At 41.6% G+C, this 27,396-nt stretch overlaps 1 protein-coding gene across 1 annotated transcript in view; it reads right to left on the reverse strand.

The window, feature by feature from the left end:
- The window catches only part of ERBB4 (erb-b2 receptor tyrosine kinase 4), a 400,745-nt gene that overhangs the window by 97,767 nt on the left and 275,582 nt on the right, over window positions 1–27,396 (reverse strand). The window contains exons 20-21 of the mRNA XM_072874979.1: window positions 26,426–26,524; window positions 2,220–2,405 (exon numbers count right to left, since the gene is read on the reverse strand). Coding sequence (XP_072731080.1) covers window positions 2,220–2,405; window positions 26,426–26,524 — 285 coding nt within the window. The remainder of the gene's footprint in view (window positions 1–2,219; window positions 2,406–26,425; window positions 26,525–27,396) is intronic.

The following is a 27,396-nucleotide window of genomic DNA, read 5'->3' on the forward strand; positions in this document are numbered from 1 at the left end:
GCTCAATAATAGGCCACCTTTTGTTATAAAGAATCTCCCTTTCTCTTCCTGACACTTCATCAGTTAATATTACGTGTATGATCTCACGTCTTTGCACTGCTTGGTTACCCAGCACCTCAGAACTCAAATGTCTGTAATACTTCATCTTCTTCTCCCACATCACATGGTGATCAAGAAAACTGGCAGGCAATGATTTTCAAACGAGTGTACCTGAAACCAATCCCCACATTACGCTGAAACCATTCACAATGGAAGTCAGTTTAGAACCTGTTTCACTTCGATAAGAATCACCATGGGAAAACCATGACCTGCCTTCCACAGACCCTCCCATGGATCTGTCAGCTCTGTAAGCCTCTACTATGGATCAGGCTATTTGCTTCATTAAATCAGCTGCCCACATAAAGTCCATAGCAAACAAGTACAGCTATTAGTACAATGAGTCAATGGCCATATGCATGCATAAAGTGAAAATAAAGGTAGGTTATCTTTTCACGTATGTCACTGTGTAAATGTTTTGTAATAAATAATAATGGCCACTATCAATCAAGAGAGTGGAGAACAGATGGGAAGGAGGTTGTGTTGAGAGAAAGGACTCAAACAGGAATATATATTTTCTCCCCCACCTTCCTCGGGCTGGTAACAGCCCTAAATAAACCCTTGCAAGTCTCCAGATACAAGCAATCCCCATCAGTGTGTTCCAATATTCCGTGCAACTCTGGCTGCTTTACCACCACAGCACGGCAGAATCGCAGATATAAAAACATCTACAAAATGCTGCAACATCAGAATGTGGGTTTGGGATTCCCCCCACCCCTTCTGTGGATCAACCCCCCTACCCAGCATTATGGTCATTTCATCTACTGTCACCTTCAGGCAGGTTTGACAACAGATTTGACCCTGGGGGGGGGGGGGAAGTCCCTATTAATGATGAACCTCAAACTCCTCCCCTTCTTGAGCAAAAACTCAGGGCTAGCTGAATTTCTCAGTTTTCTTACTTTTGCAAGAAAATATTTTGTATTTAAGTTTCTGAAAGAAGTGAATGTTTACTTCATGGCTGCTATTCTATCCAGCAAAACAATTGCTGAATCTCCAGGTTTCTCTCCAGTGCTAAAAGTTTAACGTTACAACTTAAGATTTCTTAATGGATGTTGTAGCAAATTCACTTAAGGCTGCAGATTTAATGTAAGAGGGCAGTCTGTGGCACACATTTGTATGTTACAAGCATTTACACCAAAATAATCTAAAACTTTAAATAACTTCTAAATAACTAAATAAAAAGTGGGTTCCAGTTTCTCAGTCATAGTAACATCATTGTACACAACTCTGGTTGCAAGAGCCCTTAAAATGGATAAAAACTATGGCCCCCTACACTCCCAGATCTTGTTACTCTTTGCAACCGGTTATCAATAACTTGGTCTTAGTACAGCACTGAATATCTAAACATACGTAAAAATACATGTAAAACATTGTGCAAGGATTACATTAGGGCGGCATTTATGACCTATACTCCGTTCCACCTCAGCTGAAGTGCAGTCTGTATCTGAACGATAATGGCTTCACTCTTGCTCCTAAAACCCCACAGGAAGGCAAAGAGCATTACACCATAGCAAGCAAATCAGGATCCAGCCCTTGAGATTTCCCATTCTGCAGAGACGAGCAATATTACCCTCCAGCTTCAGCTGTTGTGATAGGTCTTAAACACAGCAGAACCGTGGTGGTTCCCAAAGGAGTGGCATGAAGTGAATATTTATCTTCTTGGCAGTGTGGGGGCAGGCAATTGATGGCATATCAGAATTTAACTGGCAATGCAGATTCAGAAAGGTTGAAAACTACAATCAGGTTAAATCAGTATCTATGAACACTGAACAGTAGAAGAGGCTGAAAAATCATTCTGTGCTCAGTCCCAGATGTCACACGGGGCTTCTTCCCCCACTTCTTTTTTCCCCTGAAAGACCCCCATTAACCCTGAGTTGGAAAGACAGTCAAGAAAAACACTTTTGTTTACATATTAACAACTAATCTACAGTACTGTAAGCAGCCAAAATAGTGTGTATTTAAAGAACTACCCAACCTTCTTGAAAATAAAAACACACCTGAAAAAAACCCCACAAACAAAATCCAAAAAACCCAAACAACTTTTTTTGTATCTTTTTTTTTGCATGGCACATTTTTCAGTTAGATATGAAAATGACAAAAAAAGAACAGCATGAATGACATACCTTGGCTATTTGGACACACCAGTTTAGCAGAAGCTGGGAGCCAATATTATCCTTATGTTCATGAACATAATCCAACAGGCAGCCATGGGGCATCAGCTGAGTGACTAGTTGAATGGTCGGGCTCAAGCAGACACCCAGGAGTCTCACCAGGTGCGGGTGGTCCATGCTGGCCATGATAAGAGCTTCCTGTAACAACAAAAGCAACCCAGTTACTCCAGTGCGCTTAAAGACTCTACGCATACATTTCCCATTTCTTATAGAGCATCTAAAGGGGATCAGTGTCCTCTAAGTACCATGAATTCCTGTGTTGTCTATCCAGTGCTAGGCACACCTAGGCAAAATCCAGTCTCACGTAACGTATGCTTGATGTAATGAGCCCCAGCAATGGGTCAGACTACTTGAACAGATCCAGTGAAGGCTCAGATCAGAAATTCTGAACTGCCTTATGTTCCCTGTCCTGTTACAGCCACAGAAGCAAAGAGGTGTCACACACTTGACTTTGCTTAAAGGTCTCATTGGTCTTGTTTTACCTCCCTTAATTTTGTTTCTTGAATATATTTTTCCAATTTGTGGTCAATCCATTGGGCATCAGCTTTTTTTTATGCAAGCAAACTATGCCACTCGTGCATAGTTAGATGGGCAGTTAGGCCTCATTTGGTGAGATATTTGATTAAGCTGTGCTAAAATGCCTTACTGGATCAGAGATTTTATGCTCAGTATTTTACAGGCTTAAGTACAGAATATTCATATGTCAATTAAAGCTTTCCCAAAGTTCAACCTGCAAAGGGTTAAGAATGAGGAGGTTTAGCGTGAGCTTTTCAAAAGTGTCTGATGCTCATAAGTCCTACTGAAAGTCAGCAGATTTGTTAAGCCATTAGGACGTGACCATGCTGCTGTCTGTATGACTGTTGTACAGCAACAGCCTAAACTAGCGGTTGTGATGGTACAGTAGCCCAGCTGCAGTAGCAGTCCTGCCTGTCTCCTGATGTTGCCACAAGCAGACCACTACACAAAGCAGCAGCTTTCTAAATCTGCCTCTTAGCTCAGCTCCTGATTCTTCCAAAGTCCTCTACCAATAGATCTTGGGTGAGTTATTTCGTTTTTTCCATGCTTCAGCTTTCCACAGAATGAACAGGAGATAATATTCCTTTCTTTCTTCTACACTTTATTTATCTTTTCCAGATCGTAAGTTTTCAGAGGTTTTCAGCTAGCAAGCTAGGTTGTATAATACTGAGGACCAGAAGGACTTAATCTTGGCTATGCTATTTGGCCGTAAAGTTTGTACCACTGACAAGTAGCACAGGAGCTCCTTAAAAAACCCTACATATCTGTTCTTAGAGGTAATGCTGCCATTACAAGCAACTGGCATTCAAAAAAGGCGGGGAGAAAGCTTCTCCCTCTCATTCACGAAGCTGAGTCCTCCATTTGAAGACCCCTTCATCATGGCAATGGAACGATGAAAAGTGAGATGAAACTGCAGCTTTGTAAAGCTATTTTGGTTCTCTTTCTTTCTCAAAAAACCTATAGGACATCTTTCTGACAACTTAAAGAATAACAACTGTAATAGTGCCACAGAAAGAAAGATAGAAAAAAAAAAAAGGATAAGAAAAAGTTTGCATCAGAGGAACATAGCATGCCCCCCCCCAACTCATAAAAGGTTTTTTTCCCTTCCCTATACTAAGGCAAAAACAAGTCCTGGCAAGTAGGCTGAGTTTGTATTTAAGGAAATTGCTCATCATCGTACAAAGAATATTTGAAACCAAATTGCAGATTATTTGCATAATAGTTCTCTCTCTTTCTTTCCCTCTCTTTTTTTGTTAAAACAAAAAGATGAACAAGACACTAATTGTAGGTTTTTCCCCCCCCAATAAGAAAAGAGCAGATGGCCTCCATTGGGGGGAGTATCTCCCTTTTTCTTCCTAAATGTATGTGAAGAAATAAATAAATTACTAAATAGGGGCTGTTTGATGGGATGACTGGAGGAGGAGCTCCGAGGACGATTCCAATGTAACAAACTAGAAAAGGGATCTTAATTTAAGTAGTTTTGTTCACATTCAAATTCATATAGTTCTCGCTCACTCAACTCATATGTACGGGGGCTCCTTGAAACAATTTTAGCCTCTCTTCTGCTGTCACTAGAAAATGTCATTGAAGGCCAATAGAATAAATACCTGTTGACAGGTGCATTATCCAGTTTCAGAGCACAAAACTACTCTGCCTCATTTCTTCTTTTTACCATTTCTTTTTCTCCTGCAGATGCGTAAGGGGATAGCACTTGTTGTCCTCTCCCTCTTTGGGTAAAGGTAAGAGTTACTCCAGGAACTTGGAGCGGGAGTACTTTTCTTTATAATGAGGACTGATTAGAACATAGAGAGTATATTCTTTTTGCTCACCAAGGGACCAGATGGAAAGCTTTGAAGCATGTGCTCCATTAGTCTCCAGCTACTTGCCTTTTACAAGTCTATCTGAGTCCAAAGGAAAGACACTTCCGTACAATAATAAAAGCAAGCAGTACCATTTGTCTCATTCTGGTGTTACAGGAAAGCGCATATTCTTCCAGTAGTTTTGGGCAATGGTTCCAGAAAAAAATAAAAATGTTGTTAATAAAATATTATGGACTGCTCTGTAATGAATTGAGACACACAACAGAGAGCAAAGAAACCTTCATTATAGATCTAAGTCACTAATGGATACTAATTTAGCATGAATCCTGGCTTCACATAGTTATTCTCATTAGTAAAAGCATTGTTATTTTTATTGAACTCGCATCTACAGGAGAACTAAATTCAGGGTTATGTCTATCTGGCACAGCACAAACACAAAGTAAAAGAGATTGCAATTGTTCTGCCAGAGCCTAATTAGACAAAACAGACAAACAACAACAGAAACGTTATGACTTAGTACCATTTTAAAAATCTGTTCAGCAAATAAGGAATACTAGTCCCCATTTTAAAATCTGTTTGGACACGAAAGACCCTAGAGCTACAATCTCCATGGCACTTAAGCACTCTGCAGCCTGGTTCCCAATTAAATTTTCTAAAACAATTAATCAGGTAAGGCACCTAAACTCACAGACTTGGCTGTCTGACATTGGCATCTTTCAAAACCAGCCTCTGCAATTTCCCATATCTTTTGGTAGCCTTATGTCTGCAGATCTTGTCTCTATACTCAACTGGCACAACTACACAAATGATTTTAAAATGGTGCCTACTCTAATTTAATGGAGAGGAAACTGAGGTACAGAAAAGCACAACCTACTACCCACAGTCACAGAGGAAGCCTAGAGCAGAAGTGGGAACTGGGCCCCAGATCACTTTCTCTTTCTCTCCTGAAAAAAATCCTTTGAAGGTTGAAATAAAAAAGGGGAGAAGGGGAGAGAAATTACTACGTTACAGTACTTTATCTTTCCCCTAGGAGTCAGAGTCTTTGTAACATCATGTGCTCACACTAGCATCTGAGAAATGACAGGAGTGGTGACAGTTTTGAAAGGCTCCTGTTGGACATCAGGCACCCTCCTTCACCTATCTGCAGGAGCAAGAAGTCTTATCACGAGAGTAACTTCCCAGCCAAACCAAATCTCTTCTTAGAGTTTGTTCATGCTACCATCGCTGCTCAGGTATTAATTATCACAGCAGTGCATGGCAGCCATACTCAGGACAGCTATAAGCCAGCCAGCTTAGACACAGGTAGCAGCTGTGGAGCTCAGCTTGCCCTTACCTCTAAGATGTATTTTGCAGTCTGTGGTGAGCCCTGTCCAGCTGAGGCTAGGGTACTACAAGATCTCAGATGAGTTACTTAAAACCAAGGCTGTGCACGTATATTCTATTCACAGCAGTGCTTACAGTGTTAATATAGCCGAGGAGAAGGCTGCTAAAAGACAGACCTGGATGCAGAAGGCAGCTCATCTTGCAGGTAGCTTGGCAGGGCCATTGTTGTGTCTCCCCAGCATCGTCACAGAGAGAATAGCAAGTGACTTCAATTGAGCCTTCCTTGTTCAACTCAGTACTATACTTCTCAGATATGCTACTTTGTATAAAGAAATCACGTCACGTTGATCATTCCTCTCTTCTGCCCCTTTTTAATGCGGTTGAATTATGGCCACATTAAGCTCAACTCCTGTGATTTATATACACAACCCCATATTAAACAATTATATTAAACAATGACATAAATGTTATTTTAATGCTTTACACTGATCTGTCACGTGCATTTAGTAACACAATAGCGCACCCAAGAAGAAGGGTGAGTTTGTAGGTCCCAGTGAGCCGTCAGCAGACCTATGACTCTGGTTTCTGTCAGCAGAGCTATGCCAATAGGGGTCTGAGGAGCCGCAACTGCTAACCCACAGCGAGAGGCCAGAAGAAGCCCTCAGAGCACCTGCCGTTAGACTGCCAAAACATGCTTAGACACATAGAGCTTATTTAAGTCACGAGAGCCGGCCGTCACTGTAACGATACAGCGCATAGTTACATCCAGGCTAAAAGCACTTGTCAACACAGATGATGAAGGGAACTAGCCGCTCACTTCTCACAGGTCACTTAAGTCGCCTTCATTCCTTAGATGGCTTTGAAAAATCCCACCTAAAACTGTTTCCTGATCTATCCATACTCTGCAGTCATGTTTGAAATGCCTTTAGTTTGACTGCTGTTTCTGAAAAGTAACTCAAAATCCAACTAAGGCAGGATTTGCATTTTGGCCTTCCAGGATGAGGAAGAAAAAACAGTTCTCAAGACTGTGAGAAGAAAGGGTGCTCTGAGTAACACCTACAGCACATCTTATAAGATGGTATTTAACTTCCCCCTTTCCTACTTCGATGTGCTATTGCTAACAATTACAACTGACAGCTGAACATAAATATTAGCCAGCATGACGGTCCCTGAAGAGCATCCTTTGATACTGGTTTTGTTTCTCTGACCATTTAGTTTGTAAACCAGTGGACTCAGCAAGGTGCATGTGCCACTAGCAGTAAAATAATGCCATACTTATGTCCATGTTGAAAATTTATTCTCCACCCAGAGTGGTCCAGGACACAACTCTCTTCCAGCACTCGTTAATTAGTACACCAGTTCAGTACATGGTCAAGCATCCCTGGCCAGACTGTTCCTGAGATGCTAGAGATGGCATACAGGCAACTCCTGAGACCCCTGGGGTCCTGGAGCTGGGCAGAGCTGACAGCGAGCCATCACCCTGCTGAGTCCAAAACCATGCTCTAAAGGAAATCTGAACATCAGAATTGGTCAAGAGGCCTTCCCTCAGCTGCTTACAGAGGCTCTGAAACATGTTAACAGGTTGTGTCGTTAAGAGTCCTGTACCACGTGGTGGAATCAGCACCTTCTAATGCAGTGCTTGATAACCTCTTCTTGTTGCTGAAGACTTCATGTAACAAGAGAATTAGCATTTGAAGCAATATTGATTATCTCCTTATATCAGATTTAAGTATCTAGCAGAAAGGAAAAGATACTCCTTCTGAAGATTTGTTCTTTAACACATGAGCTTCCTGAGCGCCAATGGCCATACCACAGAGAGCACCGGGAGAAGCTCACTTACAGGGAGCCAGTGTCCCCTTCCAGTGCTCTACATAACATGTGCTATCCCTCAGGCCCAGCGCAGGAGAAACATGCTCCCTGTTCCAGAGAAGTATCACAGATCTGCTGCCCCAACTCAGCAAGCCCAGGGTAAATTTTACTGCTCCAGTTAAGCCAGATGAACATATGCACCTGATAAAGAAAGAGTTCTGTAAGCAGGGACAAAGTCTGAAAAAATCTTTGGTTTCCTAACCTTCTGCTTCTAACTGTTCTCACCATAAAATGCCCTCAAACAAAACAAAACAAAAGAAGCCAGAGAAGAACAATCCACCTGTTTTTCCTAATCATTGTCAAGTAAATAAATGTACTTAAAAGCTGACTTCATACTGTGCTGTGCATTTTTCTGAAAGTACAAGCTGTGCTGTGGTAACAGGAGAGATACTACAGTGAATACACTGCTTTTTACATTAATTTTACAATGCTTCTAATGGCTACGGCAAACACCTGTCTGGAATGCACGTCTGACCTGCTTCAGGGCAGATCCAATTACAGTCCAACATATTTTCAATGCCTTTTGTTGGTCTGCTAGGTCTCACAAATTTTTTAGGTTATAGCCGACTTAGCTTAAGTAATTGTGCAGACTGCATAGGCTGAGAGACAGCGCAACATACATACATAACAACATACATGCCCACATTTATCGTATGACAATGATTCCCATTGTTATACTTCCCCTGCACTTCCTATGGAAGATGCTGCTTTCAATTGCTTTACAGCATTGCTATACTTTCAACCCTTGGGCTGCAATTTTTCACCACTCAGGCAGATACCCTCTGGAAAGCTTCTGCTGAAATGTCTCAGCCATTTCTGAAAATGAAGTGAGAGATGCAGCTATAGGGACCAACAAAGGATATCAGAGTCCCACTGCGGGACAGTAGCAAGCAGAGGGAGGACATTAACAGCATAAACTGCCACAGCTGTTTTTCCAGGAACCATTTTATAGTCATTAGGAGCAGACACATTTAACAGGGCACTTTCAGGCAAAAGTCTTATTTGGGACTTGGCAACAGCTTCTGTAACCAATTTTACTGCGGTGTAATACAGTGAACAACACTTGACTGCTGCCAGGGCAGATTCAGCCCTGAGGTTACTACTGCAGGACTGAGCTACACGCTTTGACTTGGCTCATGTGAGTATGGTAGCACATCCCGTGTCCTGTGATGAAACAGGTTTCTGTCACTGTACCCTCCTGAGAGACAATGACAACACCTAGGCTGCATACAACAAATTCTCTCAACTTCTCACTGGAGAAGCAGGACTCAGGAGCAAATGAAGAAAGGTATTTTGGAAAAAGAAAAAAAAACCCCACAAACTTTCTATACATTCACATCCATACTCCAAACATAAAGCCAGACAAATACTTAGAGTAGGGACATTTTCATCAATGGTTGTTGCACAGAAGTGTAACAGTGCATATTCAGGTCCAAATCCTATACGCAAACTCACACAACCAACCGCTATCTCTTTGGGGAAACACTGAGTTCGGCTGGCACAGCAAGAAATAACCAGAAGTCTAAATCAAGGCCCTGTTATTAAGGAAGTCTAACGGGCTGTTAGCTAGAGTTTTGCACTAACCACCATGTCCTTGAAACTCCCCCCATGCTTGTTTTGCTTTAGGAAGCCATGTTAAGGAAGCTACATGTGACCAAACAGAGAACGTAACATTATGAGTCTTGTTAACACGTTTCCCCAGAGCCAGGACAAATTCTTATGATTAAAGAGACAACAGGCTTTGAATGGGTGGTTTTGGACTTTATCTCTTTTAGATAAGAGATTTGAGCTTTTTTGAGTTCAGTTTCCCATGAGGAGCTTGACCAGAGGTCTGTTGGGCGGTAAGTGGAGTCACTGCATACTTCAACTGGAGTACTAGTGTGCTGCACCATTAAATTACTTCTTCAGAAAGTTCTGGAAATCCAGCTGCCAGGTGCCACTACACCCAAAACTTTCCAGGATAAAAACTAAGAATGAAAAATAAAATAAAATAAAATAAAATAAAATTCCACAGCAGGGACCACACACTGGGGTCCATCATGCACAAACGTGACGGAAACAGCATCAGGCAAGTACCGCTCACTTGGCTCTGACCAAGTTAGCGCCACCGGGAGAAGCTGGCTCCAGGTCAGTGTCCCACCCTGCATCCAGGCTGCAGCCTGGTGATGAGCAAGGCATGGCACAACACTAGAGTAATGTGCTCTCCACTGTCCAGGAGCAGAGCTGGTCTCCGGCTGGGGCACTGCTAAACGGGTGCACAGCCTTTTCTGGAGGTAGTATGTGTCTTTAAATGTGCTGCATTTCTCACAGCAGGCATACCCTCCGAGACTCCTTTGCTTGTCACAGCACTTGCACACAGCAGAGAGGGTATGTAGTCTTACTGACTCAACACTGCAGAGGCACAGCCTGCATTGTTGACACTGAATTCAAATGCATGCGATTGCCCCATGCGATTCAAATGCATGAGAGAGAGGCTCCACTTTCCTCCAAACACTTCCTTGAAACTGGCACAATTCAGGGATTTGAAAGCTCTTCCTCTCAAAGGTGATGCTTACAGACTGCTGGGTCAAATATTCTGTGCCCACCTTAGAGCAGCAGTAGGTCTTATTCACACAGGAACAGATACCTTCATGTGCTTATAAACGCAAATCTGGCTCACTATGTATTTTGGAGCAACATAAAATAAATTACAAAAAAAAAAAAAAAAAGGCAAGCAGTACTGTGATCCCTGTCCTGCAAACACTGAGGGCATGGGCAACCATGCTGACTCCAACAGGGCTCAAATGCTTAGAGTTAAGCATGTGCTTAAATGTTTGAAAGTGTAGGAAATACATTTTGTAGAACCCACACACCATATGCTTCTTACTTCTCCCTGCTGACTTTGTACCAGTTAAGTCTCCCAATTCATCAGAGCCCGCGTTACGCAGCTGAGGAGGAATCTCAAGTCTAAAGGAACAGACCTCTAGTGCACAACAAGCTAAGCGAAGATTTTCCGTCAAACATCCAGTCAAGGGACAACTCCCACCAGCCTTTCTGTGAACCTTGCCTGAAAACATTGATTCTGGTGATGAGAAAGCAAAATCTAGCCCATTTTCAGTTCACTTTTATGCATAAATGGCCAAGAGTTCAGGACCTCAGCAACCAGAAATGTTTCCACTGAAAGCCGTCAAAGAGAAGTAACAGTGGATTTCAGACTGGCCATCCCCCCTTGCAGACCGGGTGTAAGTAGTTTAACAGTGTGCACAACCCCTTTGTGAAAATATCGTATCATTCTGACAAATGTTTTACTTATGGTTTGTGACACGCATCATTATTTCAGAATAGTCTGTCAAAAGTGATTTGTTTCTTACTATTTTGATGCAACTAGCAAAAATGTTTGAAGTTTTAAAGGTACGGTCTAAAAAAGCAATCATTTCAGCATTATTCGAACAGGAGGGTAAACAGACCTTACTACTGACCAGCTTATAAACATTTCCAGCCTTAGCTGCAGATTCCTTTCAGAAGGAAGGAGTTATTGCTTTGATTTTTGATTTAAGATGAGTGATGGCAAGGTCTCAAGAGTGAGTGATAGAGAAAAAAAAAAAATCTATCAAGTTCTCACTCCTTTCTGAGGAGTCTTAGGGCATTGCTTTGAAATTTTCTGTTACCACTGAAAAGCTTGACTTCATAATCATGCACTCAAAGCTCCTTCCTCCTTCAGTATCAATTTAAAGGGACAGCATCAGATTGAAACCTAATTTCATCAAGTGTACTATCAACATTAAGAGTTGTTTTAATCACAGATATGTTTTGCACATAACCCAGGTATTTAATCTCTCACAATAGAGAATTCAAAATAGACTCATCTCCATGTTTCCCTCATCTGTATTCTGTTGCATAAGAGCATCACACTCAGGACTCAAGTACTGCAAAGGGATGATGCTAGTTAAACAAAAATGGTTTCATTGGACTGTTTGGTTCACTGTTAGATTTTTTTTTTTTTTTTGGACCAAGCTGGCATAAGTGAACCACAGTCATCTAAAGCTGCCACACATTTCCTGTGTTACAGCGCTTTCTTCCTTTCAACATTACTTTGCCTGCTATTTTCCCTCAAGTTTCTACAGTTTTTCCTCCACCCTTTTCTTCTCTACTTTCTTTGTTCTTTTACCATCCTGTTGACCTACTCTTCTCCCAAAGATACAATTAAAAACTTCTTAAAAAAAAAAAGCTTCAAAGAAAATCACTGCCACCACCAAAATTCATACACCTCCCGTCTTCTGTGCACTGCATTGCCTCTCCCAGCTGCTGCGAGGCTGGGCTCTGCCCTGCACTTCACCTGCCACGGCAGCACCTCAATCCTGGCCGAGTCCTTCTGCGTCCAGCGATGTGGTCCCTGCCCCTGCTGCTGGGCAGATACCGCCCAGCTTTTGGGCACTCCTCAACTAGCAAATACGGGGAGCAGTGGGTGTGAGGGGCAGGGCTGTGGTAGCAGGGGTGCTGCAGGGGAGGCTCCTGTGGGAAGAGGCTGGGGCTGCCCCGAAGCGGACACAGCCGGCTCCAGCCAGCCCACGCTGCTGCAGGCAGCAACCAGCTGGGAGGAGAGCTGACAGGAGTTGGGCCAGGGAAAGGGGGAGGAAAGGTGGCTCTTCTTCCACAAATGTTTTAACGTGGGGTTGTTTGTTTGTTTGTTTGCTAATACTGAATCAGCTATTAAATATGTTTTATGTTAACTGGCAATAAATTAAGTTAAATTCCCAAGCCAAGTCTGTTTTGCCTGTGACAATACTTGGCGAGCGATTTCTCTATCCTTATTTTGACCCAGGAGTTTTCTCTCCTGTTCCTCCCATTTTCTCCCCAGTCCTGCTGGGTGGGCGTTGGGGCAGGCGAGCGGCGGTGAGGGGAGTTGGTCGTGAGCTGGGACAGCTCGTCCGTCCCCTTCCATGGCCATCCGTGGAACGGTGCCCACCCGCTTCAGTAACCTGGCTCTGAGAAGTGGCCAGAATTTAGGAAGTCAATGCAAAGGAGAGCAAAAGTAGCTCGCACCCCTAGCCTGGCTATAGATATGTTTCGGGAGGGGGTTCTTATAAACCTTAAGACTGGCAGCTTGTCTTATGCTTTAATTGTAACGTTTCATATCCCTCCCTAAACTTTCACAAGACTTGAGCACGTCCTACTGTCAGGGTAATACACACACACATATATATGTAACAATACAATATAACAATAATGAATCTTTTTTTCATGTTGATAAAATCTTGATATCTGCAATAACCCCCTCATCAAATACTATGTCTGATCTTCAATGCGTGGCCATATTCAGGTCCAGACTTCAGTCAGGGAGAGCCAAACAACTCCAAGAACAAACCTGCGTGAATGAGTGGCCAACTCTCTGTTACCAAGACAAAAGCCTTGGTCAAATCAATCTTGTGACAGTGTGCTTCCCCCGCCCCCAACCTTTATCTCCTGTAACCCTGCTTAGGTGATAATCACCAGCGGTGATTGTAATGGATGCATCTGGTCACGATGGCTGCATCAGCTCAAAGTGAATTCAGGAGACAGATAACAACACAATAGCCTAGGGCTATTGTGCAACACGCCCACCGAAGAAATTAAAACCTGTGGTCGGCATGCAAATATGACTATGGGTCAATCATCTTATCCCCATAAATAGTGAGCAGCCCAAGAGCCCTTTGAGCTCTCCTGCACGGCAGCGGGCTGCACGCCAGGATCTCCCCTTGAGCAGGGACGCCTCTCAAGGTTACTCCTCGAGGTTGAGAGATTCCTTGCCGCAACAGATCCTCGGTAAGTGACTAATAGCATGCTAAACTTTGAAATCTTAGCTAAGTGATATAAAGGATTGATTGCGCATATATAATCCTTTAGATATAAACCGTTGACCAAGTCTGGGACTAGGACTGGATCTAGCCGCACCTAGACTCCTCTCTGAGAAGGAGTTTAGAAAGCAAGGGGATCCTTCCGAACCTCATGACTCAACGGGAGGGTCTCCCTGACAGTTTTGTCTGACCCTGTCCTCTATGCAGTAAGTAATCAAGTGTGCCTCGCCATCGAATCTTGTTAAAACACTGTCGCATTGAACTTTGTTAACTCCCTATTTTGTATCAATAAACTATATTTTTACTTCTCTCTTACGAGTGAAGTGCACGCTCACTCCATCCGCGACAATCTATACAACTGTATTTATTAGTTTGTATTTGTGGCTCTGTAGACACTCTCGTAAAGACAAGATCTCACTGAATTATAGAAGCCAAGAACATGAAGTTATGGGCAAACACCACTTAAACTTGCAGTACTGCAGGAGGGAACGCCTATTTTGTAAGTAATCTGTAACTTGAGAGTGGTATGAATAGGGCAAAATACTAATTTATGTTATACTTTCATCCTCTTCTGTGAATTGCCACAATCCCAAGAACATTTAACTACGCTAGTAGGATAGCATGGTATCACAGAGCCAGAATTTCCAAAGGACTATTCAACTAAAAGGACTCTACAAGTCAAAACCCAAACCTCTTTTCTTAGCGTTTCCTACAGCAAACTGCAAGAAGGCTGACTGGGGTAAATCTGCTTTTCAACAGCCAGCCGTACCTTGCAGCTGTCTAGGAAAAAGTGAAAAAGGCTCTAAGTGACACTGCGAGGGAAACTTCAGCCAAAGGAAGAACAGTTAGAAAACCTGGAACCCCAAGGCACTACTGCTGTGCCAAAGTTAGTGCTTATTAGTTAGAGAGTGCTTATTAGTTAGTGCTTAGTTAGAGACATATTCACACCAGCTCTATGGATGTGCCACACAAAGAGCAAGCTTGCTTTCAGATCTGAAGCACAGTCAGTTTGCACCCTGATTATAAAGCAGTAACCCCATCTGCACTGCAGAAAGTTTTGACAGCTAGCACCTATTTTGCATCTTACTGCGAAGCTCAGTAGTCAAGGGGTTAACATTTAATAAAAGGCAGGAAAAGGTATCCATAGCTGTTACACCATCAGCCTTTCTAACCAACACAAATTACCTATGTGGGATGACTTATAAAACAGAAGTGGAGCTACATATAATTAATCCATCCTATCTATTCCTTGTTGCATGCATTTACAGTTTCGTTTTTAAAAAGTTGTTTTAAAGACCTACGCTACCACGGTAGGACATCTGACTGGGATCAAAGAAGATGCTGTGCCTCCGAGAGGTGCACCGTGAAGCTCGAAACGACACCAAGTTGCCAGTTCTTTGGTCATCTTCAGCAGAATTCTGTGCCAGTGAAATGCCAAAGCCACAGCAAGCTGTTGCACATCACTGGAGGCCTTACAGGAGTGTTCCCTGAGAGAGGTTTTGGAAGTAGATAACGATGGCATGTTTAGATTGTGCTGTGACTATGCAGAAAAGGAGAAAACAGGTATCAGTCACCAGCTATGGGCAGGCCAACACGCATTTGAAAGTGACCTGGAATTTTGTCTCATTTATACAGGCAGGGGAGTGAGACAGACATCTCTGTACATTAACGCGTCTTTCAGGACTGGGCTACATAAGGGTATTACATGGTAAGAAAACGCTTTCTCCGTGCGACACTTTTCATGTCCACATGGAGCAGTGAGTGCCACTCACTTTTTCAGCACCAGCTCAACTGCAGACCAGAGGGCTGATCTGCAAGTTTTAGTTGAGCTAGAAACATTTATATGGTGACACAATGTGGTTTAAGATGCTTTCTGGAGCTCTAGGACACTCGAGAGCTTGCCAAGCTGTCACAGAAACATCGACATCAATAACCTTCAGTAGTCTAGAGTTTCACTCAGATCTTTGTTCTCATCTGAGTGACAGCACTGTCAAGAACGTAAATTGTGCTGTCACCTGATAGAAGAGATTAGTCACAGACGGACCAGAAGCATCTCCCTGCTCTGCTTAAACTCAGACAGGACACAGCATTCAGACCCTCAGAAAAGACCTAGCACTGGCAAATGTTCCCCATCCTTTACTCTGCTAAAGAAAAAACTCCCCAGTCCTCCCACTCCTCCCTGCTGTCCACAGCTTAATCACACAGGAAAAATGTTTAATATTCCAATTTGGATTTGACAACTTTCCTGTCTAATAAACATAGTCCAACTTTTGAAACAACCAATGACTTCAAAACAGAAATCCACCAGAGTTCATTCGAAAATGACAAAACAGGTATTTCAATCACTAACATATTTCTAGAACATCTTCTAGCTGAAGAATTCACTGGAATTCATCCCCTACTGAAAAGCTCCAGCAGAAGCTCTTCCTTTTTAGTTCCAACAAGTTAATATATTTTACTAAGAAATATTTTTTCATTATTTTGTCAAGAAAACATTTCACCAAGGAAACTCACTTTCTTTCCCCATTTCAAACACCATTTCTTTCCAAACCTCCTCCAAACACTTTCATGACTAAAATAACTTCTCAGAGGACTTGTATTTTTAGCAGGTGACTAGCCACCAACCTAAACCGACAATACTTCTTTTTAAAAAAAACAATTTGCTCGGCTTCAGAAAACATACAAAGAGCTAAATGCTGCTTTTATATGCATATACAAATCATCCCACTGAACTCCACCAAAGGGCACTGCCTAGCCAGCAAAAGCCTCCTCAACACCGGAGAACGTTTCCAAACAGCTTCAACCTGGGGGTCGCCTATCCACTGACATTACCTCCGCTCAGTAAATCAAAGCCTGGGGAACTGCCCGTAGCTAGTCGCTGTTCCACGTGCCCCTACTTTATTGAGGTCTTACATTTCCATCAGATAAACTGTTATTTGATTGTACCTCAGCCTTTTCCTACCTTTGCATCGATACTGCTCCATATCACAGGATTTACCTACGCAAGTGATCAATGAATGCCTTTGAATTTAGTGTTGAGCAAATGCAACACAGCTGCAATTTGTCAACATTGCTCAAAAATCTACATAACTGTGTTTTCTTAAACATTTTAAGATAATTTGTCATGTAAAGCATTCGGGTAACAACAGGCCCTGGTCTACCTGAAACCTATTTAATTGTATTTTGTACAACATGTATTTGTCTATGCAATTAAAAACCTGATATTCTATATAAAGCAGAAACCTTCAGGATACAATTGCAATCACGTTGTAAGTAACTAAGAGGTAAGAATACCTATTCTCTCTCTTCTGTCGCTAATACACAATTTACCTTATATCAAGTGTCATTCAGCTTCTTTAAAATACCTGACTTGGGGGCAAGCACTGACTGATAACAAGAGATGTTTGAAAAGAACATTTTAGACACATTCTCAGTGGCTCATTAGATAAAACAGCTTTGTCTGAAAACAAACCTCATATAGTATCTGCTTTTCTAAGTAAACATTCCAAGCCAATTTAAAACCCAAACATAATTAAAAATAAAAAGTAATTTAAAAAAACATTAAATAATATGCTTAGAGGTTATGAGATCTGTGTTGCAATTAACAGCGTCCCATCTATAAATGGGTACAATAATAATCATTCCCCTACGCTTTATCTGTTGCGTCTATCTTGATTGAAAGCCTCTCAGGGCAGGGACAAGCTCACCATGTTTTCACAGCACAAAGGTTTTCTAATCATAACAGGTCCAAGAGATGCTGTATATTACAATAAGAAGCAACACCAAAGTTAATACGGAAAATATTGCTCTGCAAAATCTTGTTTATTTGGGGACATACAGTTTCAGTATTGAAGGACCAAGCATTTCAAACCAGCAATTACTGCCCTGTGGACTGCCAGCCACATTGTGACCTCAGCTCTCTCTCTGTTTATCCTAGTTATTGCACTGAAGTCTAAAAGGTATTGGCAGAATATTACAAAGATTATCAGCAAGCCAGTCATGTACCAGATTTCCCTGTCTTATTTCTTCCATTACAACTATGTGACAAGCAGCGATAGGGACAGTTGACTATCACTTGTAAATAATATGTAGAATATTAATGTGAACAGATGTTAATTATACCATTTTTGTAAGTCTGTGACAGTTGCTGATCTATTAGAGGTGACCGGATCAGCACCGAGACATGGAATACACTTAATTTTTGAAGGGTTATCTGCAACAAAGCACTAAGGGAGAAGTATTCCAAACCACAGTTTCTCAGAAGACTTGAAGACGAAACCTATTTTGACAGCGATACTTCAAGTTCAGCTCCTATAAGCCTGCACTTCTGTACCCTTAAATTTCTATTAAAAATGGACACAGTGCGAGTATTTGTATGTATAAAAAAGATTTTGGACTTTTTTTTCTCAAAACAACACAAAAGCCCTTGTTCTCCCGTAACTTTAAGTTGTCTTGGCACTTTGGCAGTATAAAAACAAGTATGACAAATGTAATGCATTGATCCTCCAGGGCCCTTTGCTCACTTTCTGCATTGTTGCTGATCTCTGAGTTGCAGCACGTGCTGGAGCTCACACACAGCCCCATCAGCCTGCTTTCATGAAAAATCTGATATGTAATAGCCTACCCATCTGGCACTGAACTATATCACAGACAAGTGTACTTCAAAAACGATTAGCCAGCATATACATACCGTTTTACAGCCAGCTCCTCCAACTTAAATATCAAGACATTTCTTCTTCAGGCTTTCGCTCAAACCTCATTGGATTCACTGTTAACCTTGAACTAGTGATGGCTTGTTTGGGAAGCATTACAGTTAAGCCTGTGGAAACAGTACCTCTTTTTTATTAACAGAGGTCCCATAAAAATGTGCATTTTTTATCAGTGTGGCAATGTTCTGGCATACGCATTGCCCTTTAGGAACTTAAACATTAACGTGTGCCCATTTTGTATTGCTAATGTGAGCTGGAGGCACAAAGAAAAAATGCAAAGCAATAAGAAGTTTCTTAAATACAGGCTTTCAGTTTCTTTTAGTGGCAAGTCAGCAGCAGTTGCCCAGTTCTTGGTGCCAAAGTCTGCTTTAAAACTGGATATCTGTGTCAGCTTCTTCTCATAACATATCAAGCATTATTCAATAATCTTAGCTTCCGTTTTACCAAGTTTTGTCAGTTTTATTTCTGCACTTTACATTGGAATGTCAGAAAGACTCTGCAAAGAATGCCAGTGTTCCCAGTCACTTTGCTGATGTTTAAGGAAGGCTGTTTCTCATGTGTGTAATTACAAGTCTATCAGCTATACCCTACCACTCCAGCAAGATCTGTTCCTAGATGGGTATCATCTTCCCCTCTGCCTTAATCACACCATCCACTGGTTGTGCAGATGAAAAGACTAGCACCTGCAGGCACTGTCATGTTGGGAGGTGAGTCCCCAAAATTCATGGCCTTTCAGTATCCAGTAGGAATTTTTACTAAAGTGCGTAAGATTGCTCTCCTAAAAGCCCACATCCAGGTAGCAATTACATAAGTCCTGGGAAAATATGAAGCTGGAGGAGAGCATTCTGGCTCAGGTCCAGATCTAACATATAGTAAAGGGTGGCAACATACGGCGCAATGCCAAGAACTAGAGACCCACAGAACTGTAAGAAACAGAAAACTCATCATGGAAATACAAATCCCAAGAGCTTCTGATTAAGTCTCCTAATTAAACTATTGTGTACCACTTTTGATACTCATAGCACCACCTCTCTGCCTTTTTTTTTTTTTTTAATATTCCCATCCTTCGCCTGTTCAATTTCTAAACACTTTTTTGAAAAAGTGCTCTCCTACTGTGTCTTGATAAAATCGTGGCAACTATGGGATCCTGACGTTCACAACAATAACACATACAGTTAAGCAAACAACTGACTTCATGTTTCAGCAACCAAGCTCAACCATACACTCCAAAGCAAGAAGTATCAACCATGCTATTGGTGTACCTCATACCTTTAAAAAGAAATCATAATACAAGCAGTTCAAAATGCTTCCTTGACACACACACTCTTTACAGTCAAAACTACTTCTTGAATTTGACTAGAATTTTTAATAGTTTCAATTAATCCGAAGTTATGTTTCCCAGTGAATAAACTAACACTCCCTCCTGATCTTCTCCCCACTCACAGATTTACCCACCTTATGCAGAGTTTCCAAGTCACAATGCAGCATTAATTTTAAATAAGGAGTTCTGCCATTGCCATCAACAAAAAGCTTCTGAACATACTTCCTAACTCATTTAGGAATAACTCGTAACGTCAGTCGCTAAAGCATGTGATTCTCCCTTAAACCTGTGGCAGGCTTCTTGGAAAGATGGCTCCAGAGGTGAAGTCCTGGCCCTGCTGAATTCACTGGCAAGTTCACAGCTCCCATGGATTTCAACAAGGCTCAGATGTCCCTCACCACCTGTAGCAGGCAAATTCTCTCTCCCTCACTGTATCTTCCAGTTAGAATGTTATGCCAGCAGAACCGTTTCCAAACAGCCTGGCTTGTCTGTCTGTGCTCGTACTTCTTTCTTTGTATATACATTCTCCGTACAGCCACATGCTCTTGCATATGGAAAATTAACACTCCCTGCACATACACGCACATCTTACCCTCGCATACTATGGAAGGAAAAATTACTGGAGTAAGTAAACATTTAAAGAGAAAATTATTACTCAAGATGGAAATAACAGAAATGTGGCCTTGCAACAGTTAATCTTCAGATGACTTAAAGCAGTTAACCTTCAGGAGTGATCAGATTTCCAGCTTCTGTAGAGGCTGATCACTCTTGGGGCTTGTGCATGGTATGCAGAGTTCTCAAGGACGACTTGATTTCTGGCACCTCTGGACAAGTTGGAAATTGTAATTGCAATCACAGTGAGCTTCTGTGCCTGGAACTGACAGGCAAACAGTTCCCCCTCCTAAGTGGCTATACTTACAGTGTACATAAGTGGGAGGAAGAGGGGAGACTGCACAAAAAGGAGTCTACAATCAGATGAGTTAGGTCACCCCTTGCCCCCCACCCCCAGCAACTTAACATGATGGAGTGAAAACCTGTGTGAATCGCAGCCGAAGCACCCTGCCAGGCAGCGCAGCCACACTGCTGTTCATTATCAGCTATTCTTACAGAGACCCCTTATGCCAGTTGGAAAGGAGGATGTTTACATAACTGACAGCAGGCAAGGATAAGGAAAAGTGCCTCACTGCTGCCATAAAGGATTTCACTTGATCCTAAAGCTGCCCTTTAAACTGAGGTTCAAGATTAACTCGGTTGTATTTCCCAAGCAGCCGTGCAGTCAGTGGAATGACTGTGGCGTACCTGGATGTACTATCCAACTACTGTTAGTAGTAATGTCTTTTCAGACTTTCAGAAGCATCTACATGGACTGTTGGAAGACCTGGGTCAAACACTTGGCTAGGTAGCATGAGATGTATATAAGGAGTTAAAAATAATTCAAGTCATATAAGGCAGGATCTTACAAGGAGACTCAGTGTACATGCATCTGTGTCAACTGAGAAACTGTACATCACAGAGTGTGTCCACAGGGAGCCCCAAGGGCTCTATGAAAGCTGCTGTGGGCCAGGGAAGGAACCCAAAAGCTTCAGCTTAGAACCTTCCTATGTCTAATGCCCACAGTGGAAACGAAGAAAAGGTAAGTCTTCTCTCACCTTCCCCACCTGACTAGCTAGCTCTATTCTCCAGTGTACTTTCCACAATGGCATCTAGACATATCTGAAGAAACAAAGAAAGCATCTAGACCCTATGCAGATCTCTGCGGGTTTTCAGCTGAACAGGAGACAAAATTCTCTTTTGCTAGTCAGCTACATGATTTTTTCCTCTTGAAACCTCTGAACCAAAGGGAAGTTCGATACATCTTGAGGACTTGTCTTTATTATAAGACAGGCTTACAATTTAGGAAAAGCTGTTTCTCTCTTCTTTTCGCAGTACAAGACAACCGACTGCTTTATTAATTTGGTTAATTAGGCCAGACATAAATAAAAGATGCGGGTATCAGCCCCCTATACGCAGCTTTAATTTGTTTGCTGCATGCGTGGTGGAGGTCATTGTCACTTATTACCTTTACACTTCGCTTGACAAATGCTCTCCTGCACACTGAACGCTGCTCCTAGAGACAGCAGGGAACTACAGGAAGTCCAGGCGAAGTCAAGAAGCCCCCTAGATCTTAATTATAAAACCATAAAAGAAAGCAACTGCCTCTGAAGCTCTCTTACCAGGAAACAAATGAGAATGGGAAATTTATTTCCAACCATAAATCCCAAATCCTTCAGTTTAATTTTTCCCAAGTTAACTTTCTCACCTAGCTAAGCAGCACTGCCTTCTATTATTAGCTTCTGGCCCAATATCAGCTGACCACCATCAGTCAAACTGTCTTCATCTCAATGAGCTCAGGGACTCCCAAGGAACTCTGTGTACGCAGACTTGTGCTTGCAGCCTCTAATTATTTTCTAACAGATAATGGAGCATTTAAGTTCAGAGAGGATAGATTAAACTTGTAAGTGGATCAAAACCCTGGACAGAATCACAGCTCACAGGATTACTTCCTGGAAACACCAAGCTTAGAGGGCTAGGGAGGAAAGGCCCTTATCAATTGTCTGTTTTGCCATGACACGTTAGTTTAAAGATATAGTTTTTTTAGCTTCAAAGATGGTTTGCTATGCTTTCCAACTGCAGCATGATTTTGGAATGTATTACATTATCAGTTGAGCATCTGTTTTGATGTTAAACCATCTGATCAGGCCAATGGGTACTTGACTTATCAATCATAACAGTCAAATAATTTGAGGCTGAGGAGAGGAAATTGTTTTCACAAGTGAAATTAGAAGTCCTTGTTCTACTATCAAGTAGCCTCTTAGCTACGTATTTGCCTTTTGTCCTCACGACAAGCCTCTCTTCCCTCCCTAAAACTCAGGACCCTCATATATTCTGTTACCAGCCTTAGGGTGAGGAGCGGGACATCCTTCCCTCCTGATACCCCCTGCATCCACTGGTCACTCCCCTCCCAGACACGCTTGCAGGCAGACCGGTAGCAAGAACGTCTGCACTCTGAATTCAAATTCCAGCACCCTTCTGGGGACGATGAAGTGTGACCAGCCAAGCAGGAAGGAGAAACTACGCCCCACAACTTAAGCACCTAACTGTTTCAACACCTGAGGGGAAATTCTTTAGAGTGTGAAATTATTCCAGAGCTAATACATATTCAGAAATAGGTGGTAAAAAGGGAAACCTACATTTTACAAACAGTAGCAACAACCTCTGCAGGGTAAAAACAAACCCACAGAAGTCCACATGTACATTCTGCTTCTGCCCTGGACAAGGTGGTATGGGTTACTTAGTAGATTTTGGCTTGCACTGTTGTAACAGACACAGACCACTGCAGTGATAACAACTATGTAAGAAACCAGGGAGCAGAGTAAAAGAAAAAGAGCTAGCTAGGAATGCGTGGAGAAAGCCTGGAAGATAGACTCCGCTGCAACTCCCCGAAGAAAAACTCTAAATAGGGGATGTACTTTTTGATGATGGCCAATTCATCATCTCCTGATGGGAGGAGGGTGGGAGGTGTTTGGCCATAGCAGGTGCTAACATCATGCATTATATCATTATAGTCATTATAGATCCATTAGTGGGTGTGCAAGGTGCTGAAATGACAGCCCAGTAGCCAAATTGTTGTTCTTTACTCTTTTAGCATAACGCTTAGCAGAATTTCAGGAGTTTGCAGAGCACTTTTACACTTACATTCTGCCAACATTAGAAGTTTTAACCAAAGCCTACGGACAATGCCACTAACACCTATACCAGCTATTTCTGTAGACACTGAAGTGTTCCAAGTACTCTCTCTGTACACAAGCTGCTATTTACAAGAGGCTTTACATTTTCCAGAGCCTCTCTAAAAGGAATGCTAAGTTTTACTTGCAACTACAAGGACATACACAATTGAGTAAGAAGTAATTGCTGACAAAAGCACACCTGTACTTGACAAGTACAAAAAAATGAAAGTCAAGGGTGTGACTCTCATAATGACACCTCCTTCCCACTAACCTCCTCTTCCCATTCATAACCAACATGTCAGACTCTTATTTAAGAAAGAGTTAACCCCCACTATGTTCATAGTGGCACTTAGCCACCCATATACCTTCAAAAAAATCTGATACAACTGCTTTTAACCAACAACTATTCATAATACTCTTGTTACTGAAATCACAACTCATGCATTTTACTTTCATATGTACAGTTAAGTTCTCCTCATAAAATAACACCAGTAAACAGTATCAAGTTTTATCAGGAAAGTTATACTGACCAAAGCCTTGGAGTGAGAATGTGTAAAAAACATTTTTCTACGATAACTTACTCTTCAATGAGAGATATTTAAGTTATGTCCTCATAATAGCTTAAAATTTTAAGAAGTTTAAAACGATGTCCTTTCTGGGACAGAGAGGAGCAGTCACATTAAAACCATAAACAATACCTAGGGTCATTCTCTTTAAAAATGTGGCTTGTTTCAGGAAATAAATGACTGGGTTAGGAGGTGAGGATGGCAGAAACACCTGTACTGCATGAGCAGTTATTTCAAAAGAATGAAATTAAATCATCTTCTTCATCAATGCAGTACAGCAAAGGATGTAACAGACCGCTGCTCATATATCAAATGCAGCATTGATACAAAACATCTTATTTCTCCTTATTGTCACTTATATCAACTAATGATGAAGTCCAATTCTTTTTTATTATGATTAAAAATAACCGTTAGGTTATTATTAACCTCTAGGACTAAAAATAACCTTCACTTTTCTCTCACCTTGTTATCATTGGGTCAGAGACTCATGAGAAACTGTTACTTTAAAGAGAAACCCTTCCTAGTGTGGCTGTACCTTACATAGTTAAAATCTCTAGCGTTTCCAAAAAACCTTCATAATTTCTGAGCCATTTATCAGATGTTACAATGCATGCACCAGAGGGAAATGCGGTCCAGCGAATTAAGTCAGCTGATCATGCTGAGCTATGAAACCTCAGACAAGTAACTTTGTCTTTTAACAACGACCTTATGTTTTCTTTGTAGAGCACTTCAAGGTTAATCAGTATCAAAGGAGGAGATACTACTATTATTTCTCTATCAGATAAAGGGTCAGATCCTCAGCTGGTGCAAGTTGCTCAGTCCCACTGACTTTCATACAGTGACAACAATTCCCTCATCTTGAGGCTGGAATCTACATCACTGATTGCCAGCATCAGACATGGAGCGCAGGTCGCCTTGCACTCCCTGCGTGTTCACTTCAAAGGGTGCTGAATACCAGCTCTCCTCTTTCTGGAGCTCTACCATTAACAATACTCTTGACCATTATTTTGGCCATTCAGCAAATATCTAACACTCTTTATCCCTTTAGTGCAATTCATTCCTTTTGAACAGGGCCAAAACGGCCGCTTTTTTTTTTTATTTGTGCACAATGATTACTGAATGCTGTCAACATAAATGTGCAGTGCTCTGTAAAAAGCACAGGAAGTCCCTTCATCTATACAACCTTCATTCAATTGCCTAAGAACTCACATGTGATAATTTGTCTGAAACAGCTAAACCCACAACTGTACATTTCTATTCATTTCTAGATGGAAGGATGGAAGAATAGACCATATAACAGAGTACATTCAACTTGTGGTTTACAGTCTCATTAATGCTAACCAAATTAAGTCTATATACTGAACAGATCTTCAAGACTTAAAAGTCCAATGTAATGTTCAAGTTCACAAGAGGGATTTACAAGAAAGTGCAAATTTCTATCATTTGTCAAGAAATTGTTGCTGAATAGGACATACACATTCACAGCATCAATGAGGCTTGATCTTGACACGGAGTGCATAGTCTCTGTGAACATAGAACATTCATGAAAATTATGATCTTGACCTCTTATTAACAATATTTTGCAAGTAAAGCAAAAGGGCTTTTAAAATCTAGCATACTTGAATTTTCTTTCCCCTCCCTGTTACGCTTGCTGCTGCTGACAGCTCCCAGACTCTCGGCGCTTAGTTCTCAGGAACACTGAAGCAGAGGAGAGCTGAGGCTAAATTTATGTTACTGCAAGTTCTGCACCAGTGGAGACTTGCATACATGGAAAGATGCTCCACTGCAACTCCTCTCTCTTGTCTCTAGCTTTTCTGCCATGGAAAGGTAAAGTATCCAGCATATGAGACAGAGAAATTTCAGCCTTCCACTGATGGGAAGACCATTCATAAGAAAACTCCAGGCATCTTAGGGTCCAGGGTATTTGCACAGTGAAAAACCCAGCCCTTCATTATGATGGCACTGACATTACCTTGGTAGCGCAGGTACTTATGGTTCTGGAATGGTATGATCTACATGCAATAAACTAAACAGGGCAGAGCACTGCCTCATACAGATCTGCCTAGCTTTACAGCTTCAGAGAAGCAGCACTGACCTACTCGCAGCTGAGGTGTAACCTTGTCTGGTTTTGTTTGGTTGGTTCGTTTTGTTTGTTTGAACATTGCTGCAATAGAGAATGCTACAGATATGCATTAACACTGAGACAGCTTGTCAAAGACTAAGGGAAGGAGGGAAATGGCCTACACACAAAATCTCAGCTGCTGAGTTTTTCTAGAGACATCATATTGTAGCACTTGCTGAACATCAGCACAGTATCAGTCCTGTGTACAAGCCTCCTTCTACTATTTAAATATAAGGAAAGAAAACTGGCAGAAATTCCTCTTTACAATCTCTGTGGACTACAGAAAGACACCCCCCTCCAAGCGTCAGAGACGCTGATCATCTCTTACTTACATCCATAAACTCCACATTGGCTTTCGGACCAGTGGTCTCATTAAGGATCTTAATGGCCACAGGAATCTTTACAGTTTCTCCCTCGGGGACCCAAATGCCCTAGAAAGAAAAAAAAAGTGACATACGACAACAATCACAGAAACTTCATTCAGAGTTACAGTTCTTCTTGATGCATTTTGTCACATTATGCAGTTCAGTTACGAACCTCAGAACTGAGAATACACAAAGTTATAGAATCATAAAAATTCCACAAAACTACTTCCTAATTGATATCTCAGAATTAAAAGCTGAGATGGCTAAAAAGTAAAGTTTAAATTTAAAATTCACAAACTGTGTGTCTCTTGGGCTACTTTTCCATCCTTCTTGACTATTGTTGTGTTCTTGGCAACCTCATGGTAGCCATCTCTATCACTTAATTATTGTCTACGTATATTCAAACTGATTATTCAAAAATGTATTCCCATGACCTTGTAGCTGTTGTGACCTGGTCTGTACTTCCTCCATTTCCTCCCCGGTTTGAAGACAGATGTGGTATCTATCCTCCTCCACTGCTCTGACCTACCGCCTCGATTTGGCAGGTTTGTGTTGCTCCCAAAGAGTTGGGAGATTGGTTTGACTTGCTCATTAAGACCTACTTCATGCCTTTGAGATTTGGACATGACCAACAGATCTTAGAAAAAAAAATAATCTTTAACTGAAGTATTTTTTTCCTTGTGGGTTCTGCTTTTACATCCTGGTTGTTAAAGGGTGCATTGACATAACTCATCTTTTCTAAGTAAATGGAAAAAAACCAAAAAGTATTACGGTTTAGCTAATGACAATATTGTTTTACAAGGCATGATTACTATTACAAGATCCATGTGACACTTGCGAAATGAGAGACAAAGTTTATCTAGCTTTCCAAAAGTGTATTGTAAAGCCAATATGTAAAAACAGAATGACAAACTTTGATACTGCATTTTAATACCAAG

Source organism: Ciconia boyciana, chromosome 10 (assembly GCF_034638445.1).
Source record: "Ciconia boyciana chromosome 10, ASM3463844v1, whole genome shotgun sequence".
NCBI classification, from domain to species: Eukaryota; Metazoa; Chordata; class Aves; order Ciconiiformes; family Ciconiidae; genus Ciconia; species Ciconia boyciana.